The following is a 10,481-nucleotide window of genomic DNA, read 5'->3' as shown; positions in this document are numbered from 1 at the left end:
ACATTATTAGAAAAATGGTATTTCAAAATACGCCCTATCTATCTATTGTAAAGATTCCTATCCAATAGATAATTTGTGTCACTTTCGTAATAAAAAGTAAAATCGGCAACAAGTACTGTCGGTTCGAATTTCGAAGATAAAGAAAACTTCACATTTAATTGGGATATTTCCACAAAAATTTAGTTGTTGAAAATAGTGCTGTTTATTTCAGATGGCACTAAGCTACAGGACATTTTTATGAAGAACGAGCGAAAAAGTAACTAGATGGCGTGCAGAATTGCCTCAAACGGTTTTAGCATTGTCACTGTTCTGCTATCCTATTCTTTATACAATGCTTATGACAGATAAATGCATTATATAATCGTAAGAGGGCAAGTAAGTTTGAGAAAAAAATTTAGTATATTAAGAGGTTATTATAATAATTTTAATTGAATTGTAATAATAATATGGTAAAACATAATTATTATCATTGATTGTTAACTTTAATTGAAAAAAAAATTATTTAATCACCTTATTGACAGTTGACAATTGCTGTTATTGGTTAGGTGGAGTATAAGTATAGAACTATTTATTAATTTGTGTTCTGTGAATGTAGGTGTCAATCAATTAATTGTTGATTGACACAAGTCAACAATTATTATAGACAAAATGGTAAGAAGAAATTGTTTGATTAATTCTTTTTTTCCTAATTTTATGTTGTAGCCTACAACACCGCCTCAAATATCTCCCGTAGAAGAACAGGAAAAATATTTACATGATGCCTTGGGTATAGTGAAAGCACAAGCTTTCCAAATGAAGAGATCGTTAGATAAGAACAAACTGATGGACGCCCTTAAAAATGGTTCTGCTATGTTAGCGGAACTTCGAACGTCGTTATTATCGCCAAAAAGCTATTACGAACTTTGTAAGTAAAAGTTATATAAGAAAAAAATTCATATTGAAAGTGAAAATTCCAGACATGGCGATATCGGACGAACTCAGACATTTGGAACTCTTCCTCGTCGACGAATTTCAAAAAAGTACGAAAGTGCCTGATCTGTACGAGTTAGTACAATATGCTGGAAATATAGTACCTCGTCTCTATCTACTTATAACAGTCGGTTTAGTTTATATAAAAACTAATAGTTCGTTGAGGCGAGATCTTTTGAAAGATTTAGTAGAAATGTGTAGAGGAGTACAACATCCTTTAAGGGGATTATTTCTTCGTAATTATCTATTGCAGGTAAATCTATTTAATTATATTATATTTTTTTATTTAAGTATCTATTTCATTATTTAGTGTACTAGGAATGTGTTACCTGATACGCCTGATAACGATACAGATTGTCCCGAAGGAACCGTTAAGGATTCTATAGATTTCGTCCTGATGAACTTTGCAGAAATGAATAAGTTGTGGGTGAGAATGCAACACCAGGGTCATTCAAGAGATAGACAGAACAGAGAAAGGGAAAGAGAAGAACTTAGGATTCTTGTAGGTACGAATTTAGTTAGATTGAGTCAATTGGAATCTGTGACTTTAGATAAATATCAAAAAATGGTTTTACCGGGGATTTTAGAACAGGTTCGTTGATAAGTGATTAGACAGTGAAATTTTTTTATGATTTTTATGTTTGTTCAGGTGGTTAGTTGTAGAGACGCAATTGCTCAAGAATATTTAATGGAATGCATAATTCAAGTGTTCCCTGATGAGTTTCACGTCAGAACGCTTAATCCATTTTTGAAATCTTGCGCTGAACTTGAAGTAGGGGTGAATGTTAAAAACATCGTGATTTGTCTAATGGAGCGATTGGCTTCTTTCAGCCAGAGATCCGATTCTATAGTTTGCGAAGGTATATTATTAAATCCAAAAAATTGTTCCAAACTGCCTTTTTTCCCAATTATAGGTACAAATATTCTCAAAGAAGTTCAACTTTTTGAAGTGTTTTCCGATCAGGTTTCGACTATCGTTGCTAATAGACAACATCTGCCCCCAGAAGATATGATAGCTCTACAAGTGGCTCTAATTAATTTGGCTTTGAAGTGTTATCCTGATAAAATAGAGTATATAGATCGAGTTATGTTATCTAGTGTCGAGGTGAGTAGTGTTATTATCCAAATAAAATCTTTTTGACTCTAGATCAGCTTTCTGTGCTTTAAAAAAAACTCATCTCGGAAGAATGAAATATGCGACATCAAAACTAGATTAATAAATTTGAGTTTGAAATTCATTTGGGTTAAAAGACATATTTGAATATATAGTGATCAATTACTAAAAAATTCAGTACTTGATGGAGTTTTTTGTAACATATATACAGAAAAAGAGTCATTAATTTGTTGGAAGATAAAATGCACGTATCCTGGTCACTTCACGATCCCCTAAGTAAACTTAGAATAAAGACTGGTCATGGAAGATACTCCACACATCTTGCAAAGCTGCGATGATATGCTGATTTGCTCATTTTGAAATCATTAAAAAATTCTGTTGCTAAAGGATTTGATTCCAAGCCATTTTCTTTTACATACACATTCAAATAACTCATTTTTAAAATTATTCAGAGTTTTCTCTATTCAATTTTATAGCAATTAAGACACATGAGAGAGACACGATTCGTACATGCTACATGTGCCTCGTAGTGATCCGCATATTGGGACACGGTGGGTTTGGCTATTCACAATCATAAAATGTTCCGACATTTTTGATAATCGTACGAAACAATTGTTGTTATTGAAATTAATTTCCGAATCGGAATCGGATGATGCTGAAGAGGAAATATTTTATTCCTCGATGAGAAGAAATTTAAATTTTTTCTATTGAAGATAAAAAACAGTGGACAATGTGCAATTACAACAAAAATGAGTGATATTGATTTTGCTAATTATTTCGGAATAAATCAAAACAAGTTTCAGTTTTCTGAAGTATATGAGATGATCTGACAAGACATTGAGTCACATGGATCACCTCAAATCTGATTCTTCAGTTTCGTCTTCATATAATCACCATTTTTTGTATCTGTTTTCCCTCACCGCCTCTATTAACTTTTCTTCTATCATTTTTTCATAAAAAAATTAAGGACTTGCTAGTATAAGAATGTATTTTACAAGTGGTGTAAAAAAAATAACTTTTATATTTGTTTTTTTTTGTAACATGTAAAAGTTTTTTTTTCCAAGATATTCCAAAGATTGGGTATAGAGAACATCGAAGCGCATTCTTCTGTAGCCAAAGAACTACAAAAACTTCTAAAAATACCTTTAGACCATTATAATAATCTTTTGGTAGTGTTGAAATTGAAACATTATGCCGGTTTGATGGAACATCTAGATTATTCCGGTCGCAAATCGTTGAGTATCTATATTTTGACCAATGCTTTGGAAAATGAAACGATAATACCATCATCGGAGGAATCAGAGCAAGCTCTAACTCTGTTTAGTACGTTAGTAACAGATAAAAACGATCATCCAGTCAGTGATTTTGATATGGAAGAACTTACTGAAGAGCAGTGCCTTTTGGCTAGATTTATACACCAGATGAAAGCAGATCTACCAGATGATCAGTTCCACATATTAACCTCGGCTAGAAAGGTGAATTTCCCACAAACACCGTTATTTACTGAAATTTGATGAATATTTCATTCCAGATTCTTGGTACTGGTGGTCCTTTAAGGATCAAGTACACCCTTCCTCCTTTGGTGTTTCAAGCTTATCAGTTAGCTTACAAATATAAGGAAGTGAACGATGATAAATGGGAGAAGAAGTGTACGAAGATTTTCCAATTTTGTCATCAGACTATAACGGCTTTGGTGAAGGCGGAATTGGCCGAGTTGCCGTTGCGTTTGTTCCTCCAAGGGGCTTTAGCCATTGATAAAATCGGATTCGAAAATCACGAAACGGTCGCTTACGAGTTTATGTCGCAGGCGTTTTCCCTGTACGAAGATGAAATTTCAGATTCAAAGGCTCAATTGGCCGCCATTACTTTGATTGTTGGGACTTTGGAGCAGATCAGCTGCTTCTCAGATGAAAATTCGGATCCTTTAAGGTGAGTTCTTATCAATTTTCTAATAATTCATCTCCAAAATGTATCAAATTCTTTTGTATATACGAGGGTTAACTCGTTTTTCTATTTTTTGAATAAATTTTGAAATCTCATCAAATGAAACATACATGAGACAAAATTCAGGAAGTGAAATTAAAACGGGTATTTCCTATAACAAAATTTCCTTAGTACAACCCTTTCAGAGATATCACTCTTAAAATGTGGTGATTAGAATCGATTTTTCAATTTTTTTTCTAAAATTTTAGTAAAGCTGGAAACTTTTTTTATGAAATAAAATTATAACTTACCTTACAATCCTTGTTTATACCCAGCCCTGCAGGTGAGCAACTCCTATATCAGGGCCAACTCTAACAAACCTTTCTCCTATAACAAATTTCCCTTATCCTACCTAAAAATTATCCAACGAATCTATATCTGTCTGTATATTAGCTAAAAATATTTTCTATGATTTTTTGTTTCCAAAACCAATAGCCACAGAACATTTAGGTCCATAGCCTTGTGTTTTCTCTCCAGTTCTGGATGTTTTTCTATCCAAAGTCTTCTACTACTTTCCTCCACTGTTTTGTTGGTCTCCCTATTTTCCTCTTGCACTCTGGTATCTTCCATACAATTCGTTTCAAGAGTTTCTTTTTGTCCATCCATTTCAAGTGACCCAGCCATTGTAACCTTGTCTTTATAAAGGCTCTGATTGGTTACTTATTGAAAAGTGTGTAAATTTCATGCTTTCATCTCCTCTGCCATCCTACCGCTATCTTTCTAAGGTCTTCTTTTAGATTGTTACCTATTTGCTTACTAAAACCTTGTTGTTTCGAAGGTCCCAGTGCGCCCTGGCCGCCAGTAAATTGCTAAAAAAGCCGGACCAGTGTCGAGGAGTGGCGACTTGCTCGCATCTTTTCTGGAGCGGGAAAAGTTTAGCGAATAACGGGGAAGAGACCCACGACGGCAAAAGAGTGGTGGAATGTCTGAAGAAGGGAATCCGAACAGCGAAACAATGTATGGACGTATGCGTGCAAGTGCAACTTTTCGTTGAACTCTTGAACCATTATATTTATTTTTTCGAAAAAGGCAACGATCAAGTGAGTATCCAAATTATTTCTCTTTATAAAATTTCTTCTGGATACGTATCTTCCGTTTTTTTTTTGTTAATATGTGAACTTGAAAGACATGGAAGAACGGACCTGTTGCATTTTGTTGTTTAACACTAAAATATTCAAATGATCGCACCGGATTTTATTATAACTTATGCTAATTCAACCAAACGAACCTATTGAAATAATTTCCGAATTTTAGATGAAATATCCTCAAAAGAACGCACCTCAAACTGCGTCCAATTGTATATATTCAAAAGAACGCACCTCAAACTACGTTAAATTGAAAATATTCAAAAGAACGCACCTCAAACTGTGTTAAATTGTATATATTCAAAAGAACGCACCTTAAACTGCGTCGAGTTGAACATATTTAGAGAAATTCTCCTGAGAGTACGTCAATTTGATTATATTTATAAAAACCCACATATTGGTATTTTTCACTTACGCTAATTTGAATGTAATCAAAAGAACGAACCTCAAACTGCGTCAAATTGAACATATTAAAAAGAACGCACCTCAACCTGCGTCAAATTGATCATATTCAAAAGAACGCACCCCAAGCTGCGTCAAATTGTATATATTCAAAAGAACTCACTAATTGATTTCATTTGATGGTATTAGAAGGAATGTATTCAAAAGAACGCACTTGTTTTTATATTTACTTGTGTAAATTTGAAACTTGTCAAAAGAACGCACCCATTTTAATTATTTGATGACATTAGAAAGAAAGTATTCAATAGAACGTCTCCATTGTTATTACATCTTAACTCTAGATGAATAATAATTTAAAAAAATGCACTTGTAATTATTAATTGTGTAAATTTGAAAATATTCAAAAGAACGCACCTATCACCCTTATATACTGATTGTAGTCAAAAGAGCGCACTTATTCTTATTATTCATTTGTGTAAATTCGAAAATTGTCAAAAGAACGCACACATTTCAATTTTTTGATGACATTAGAAAAAAAAAGTTCAAAAGAACGCACCTACATTATTTACTGATATTATACAGAATGTACTCAAAAGGACGCATTTATTGCATTCATTGATTTAAAAGAACACAAAATAACAAACCGCGCAGTTTGCCATCGACTAAAAATTTTCTGTAATACGAGGGCGCTCAAATATGTTCATGATATTGTAATTGCTCTTTTTTACGTTCTTCACTTTGCACTTGTTAATTAATATACTGTTGTAGTTTTTTTCTAAAATAATTTGTTTCAGGTGGATACTGACGTTCTAAATCAACTTATTAAAAAAATTAAAATCGAATTATCAAATTTGGAGATTTCGGACGAAGCCGATCAGATTACGAAACATTTTAACAATACCCTGGCGCATTTGAAATTGAGAATTGAGTCACCAGATGGCGATAGAGACGCATATAAAGGATTACAATTGCATCCGGAACTGGACGACGATAAGACCAAATCGAAAGGAGAATAAATGCCCTAGGGACTTTTATCTCGATTTTTCTAAGGAAATTCCTCAGTAAATGAATAGTATCAGGTTCTACCGTGTGAGTAGCTTACACCGCCCAATATTCTTGCTATTTAGTTGCAATCTCTCTATATACATATTTTTTCGATTTTTTCTTTCTGAAATTGATCTGATTGTTTTTTTTTCAATCATTCCAAGTTATTTAAATATATTTTTACATATTGGTTATATATACATATTAAATTAATTATATCAATGCTATTATTTAATAAAAATATCTATTATATACATATATACTATTATTTATTTGTTCCATATATGAAATTGTAGTTTCTCCTCCGTATATTAGCTTCGAATTCGATTATACGAAAAATTAAATGAAAATTCATAAACAAATGACTACGCCCATGATAAAGGGGTTCGGATTAAAAAATCGGGGGTTGTGGTAGGATAGGTCTTTAGATTTTGCCAATATTCAGTATTTTTCCGAGGTTTTCCTTAAATTAGTACATATATTGAATATTTGAAAAAAATAAATTTGAAATAAAAAATTCAGTTAATAATATAACTCTTTATTAAAAAATGTATTTACAGTAGCGATAAATAAATGTAATGATTGTATTTAAATTTAAAAATATTTTTTATTAAATTTAAAAAAAACTGACTACACCCATGGTAAGTTTGTTTACATGACCAATGATTTGAATGTTGCCAATATTTAATGTTTTTCCGAGTTTTAAAAATAAATTTAGATGAATAAAAAATTTTTTTAACAATAGATTTAATCAATTTTTCTAAAATATTTTGTTGAAAATTGATGACCACGTCAATGCAGGGGTGGTTCTAGGATAAAGGCGCTTTTTCATACAAAAATATTTGAATCTGATTAAAGAAATAGTAAAAAAAGTCGAAAAATCACAATAAAAAATTTATTATTTTCCAAAAATCATACGATATGTTCGTTCGTTTTATTCAAAAAATTATTGCTTGGGAAAAAATCAAAAAAATATCAATTTATCAACATTTATAAAATATAAAAATAAATTGTCAAAAATTTAGTTTTTCACATCGCCGCCCCTGGCAATTTTATTGAGTTCCTAATTTAGATGTTGCCAATATTTAACTTTTTCTGAACTCTACATCAAATTGATGTTAATTCGATTTATCAATTTTTTATTTACTAAAAAAGTATTAGATAAACAGAATTTTCACTACGCCCATGGTAAGTATATCAAATTCGGGTACGTCAAATCAGTACCTTGGGTTTTTTATTAAAAAAAATTCGAATGAAAAAATATTTTTTGTAGGTTGAAATAATTGACCACGCCCATGGCAAGCTTAAATATATAAGTCATAGATGTCATTTTAGATGTTGCCAATGTTTACTATTTTTCTGAGTTTCATGTCAATTTAATCATTACTTTCGCTGTATCCTAGTTCAATGTTACAAATACACCTATCGCCCGATTTACACGGTAGATACGTTCCTGAGAAAAACGTGTAAATCGAAAATTTTCAAGTCAAAACCGCGTAAATCGAAAAGCTTGTAGAAAATGCATAATTTTGCTATTTAACAGTTGTGATTTTTTTTTAATATTTTTAGGTGTACACAAAAATAGAAATAAAATGCATTGACAGGTTAAAATATGTAATATATTACGAAAACACTGTTTTCTTTATTTAATTACAATACATTAAACAGAATAACAAAAAATAAAACCAAAGGTGTTTTATTATCCCTCATCACTATCAGAAATTACTCTCATTCTTTTTTTCGGAATCAAAGGTTCGAAATCACTTTCATCACTCGAAGTTATTTGTGCAGATTCGATGTTTGAAGCAGAAATATTTACATTATGAGAGATTGTAATAAAATCGGTTATTAACAATTGCTTCGAATTTTTTGTAAGATATTTGTAAACTTCTTCTTATTGAGTCAAGCAGCGATTTATGTCACGTTGGAATCGTAGAGCCCTTTCAACGTTTGTGTTATTTTGTATAAAATGATTATCCAGCTTTCTTCCCAATGCGAGTCCTTCGCGGATGACTTTAGCAGTGAATGTTACTGGTATTAATTCCTCTTCATCAGATTTGTCAGACTCACTTTCGCAGACTAAGTTAACTAAATCATTCTCACTTAGTTCTTTATCAGTAAAATCATCAAAACCTTCTCCGCCCAATGAATGCGCCATCTATACTATCTGCGAATATTATCATTTAACGTTGAAATGGAATGTTCATTTTTGACTACATTTGGCTACAATTTTTTCCAACAGCTATTGAGCGTTGTTTGCTTAATCGCAGTGTATGATAAGACGATATGCTTCACACAGTCTAATATTGTAAAATTTTTCCAAGAACTAATAACTGTTACAGATGATTCATTGTTCTCCATTTATTCCAAAATGTATGTAAAGGCTCGTTTTATGTACAAAGCTTAAAAGTAGAAATTATGCCTTGGTCCAATGGTTGTAATAATGAAGTTGTATTTTTTGGTAAAAATTTTACTTCAACGTTCTCATATTCTAGATCTTGTGGATGACCTGGCGCATTGTCAATTAACAAAAGCACTGTAAAAGGTAATCCCTTTGAACTTAAATATTTTTTGGCATCTGAGATAAAACCATTCAATAAACATTGCAGCAGTAACCCACGCTTTCTTATTAGCCCTTCAATAAACGGGAAGATTATTGATGTTTACTCCTTTAAAGGCACAGGGCATTTTTGATTTGTTAATCACTAATGGTTTCATAATATAATCTCCTGAAGCATTGCTACAGAAAAGAATTGTTATGCGACCTTTTGCTGCTTTATGACCACTAGCCGATTTATAAAATTTTGAGACATAAGTCCTATCAGGCATTTTTTCCAAAATAACAACCTGACTCATCAGCATTGAAAACCTGACCAGGGGTGTACGAATTGCCGTTAATAATTTCTGCAAAATTTGCTGGATATTCTTGTGCTGTATCTACGTCGCTAGAAGCATTTTTTTGTAAATTCATAATGCTTTATTTGTTATTGCGCTTGTAACAATGGGTACTCTTTTTTGTGTTTGATCTTCTATCCAAAGCATTAACGCTTTCTCCATCTTTTCCAGTGCGATATTTCTGGTGTTTGATATTGTGCCCATACTCGTGGTATTGCCAGCTGCCACACTCTTTCTAATTGTGTTCTCATTTGTTCTAATAGTTCTTATTGTAGCTTCGTTCATGCTATATGATTTTGCAACATCTACTACTCTATCTTCCTCTCGTAAGCGATCCAAAATTTCGATTTTAGTTTCTAAAGAAATAACTTTTCTTTTAACTTCTTTCTTCATTATAAGCCTATAATTCTTTTTAATTTATGTTAATTTACAAGTACTAAGCGCCAAATAAGAACAAAATTATACCTTTAATAAAAGAACCAGTTGTTTCAATTCACCATAACTAGATTGTTTAACAAAAGTTTAATGATTAATTTTTATTCAAATTAAAATGTTTTAATTTTTTTATTTTAATTAAACCTATTTGGTAAATTACCATCATTTTTCCCTTTTTAATCACAGCCGTTAATTTATAATAATCTAAATTATGCACTCGTAATTTACCAATATGGAAAATTAAATCTTTCTGAAACTGTGAAACTTCCACTCAAATACAATTTTCCGTAGATAAAACTTTAATTTTATGCGAAGAGATACAGACACAGTGTGCGTGTGCAGCAAGTCAGCACAAAAGCTCGGGATTCCCCGTGAGGTATGTACACAGCGCACGTGTTCAATCACAGTAGCATTTAGTAGAGTGCGATAAAAACAAAAAAAAACTTATTTGGAAAACCGTGTAAAACAAGTACCGTGTAAATCGGGGGATAGGTATATATATGAAGTAATGGTCTCGATTTTAGCTCTCTAATCTAATTTTTATATAAAATATT

General features: G+C 31.8%; 1 protein-coding gene across 4 annotated transcripts; it reads left to right on the top strand.

The window, feature by feature from the left end:
- Positions 1–317: 317 nt before the first annotated feature.
- Positions 318–8,287, top strand: LOC130892216 (vacuolar protein sorting-associated protein 35). 4 transcript variants are annotated; one of them, XM_057797480.1, is made up of 10 exons: positions 318–375; positions 703–904; positions 957–1,222; positions 1,280–1,561; positions 1,619–1,829; positions 1,884–2,074; positions 3,148–3,558; positions 3,615–4,012; positions 4,845–5,106; positions 6,348–8,287. In XM_057797480.1, exons 1-10 carry the CDS (start codon positions 349–351, stop codon positions 6,567–6,569), a joined length of 2,472 nt encoding a protein of 823 aa, XP_057653463.1. In that variant the 5' UTR covers positions 318–348; the 3' UTR covers positions 6,570–8,287. The 4 variants fall into 4 exon arrangements, with proteins under 4 accessions (XP_057653463.1, XP_057653445.1, XP_057653472.1 ...); XM_057797489.1 differs by lacking the exon at positions 318–375 and adding an exon at positions 587–651; XM_057797462.1 differs by having other exon boundaries at positions 1,619–2,074.
- The last annotated feature ends 2,194 nt before the right edge of the window (positions 8,288–10,481 follow it).

The sequence above is a fragment of the Diorhabda carinulata genome, chromosome 1 (genome assembly GCF_026250575.1).
Source record: "Diorhabda carinulata isolate Delta chromosome 1, icDioCari1.1, whole genome shotgun sequence".
Lineage (NCBI taxonomy): Eukaryota > Metazoa > Arthropoda > Insecta > Coleoptera > Chrysomelidae > Diorhabda > Diorhabda carinulata.
This window is presented reverse-complemented; position numbering and strand designations above follow the sequence as displayed.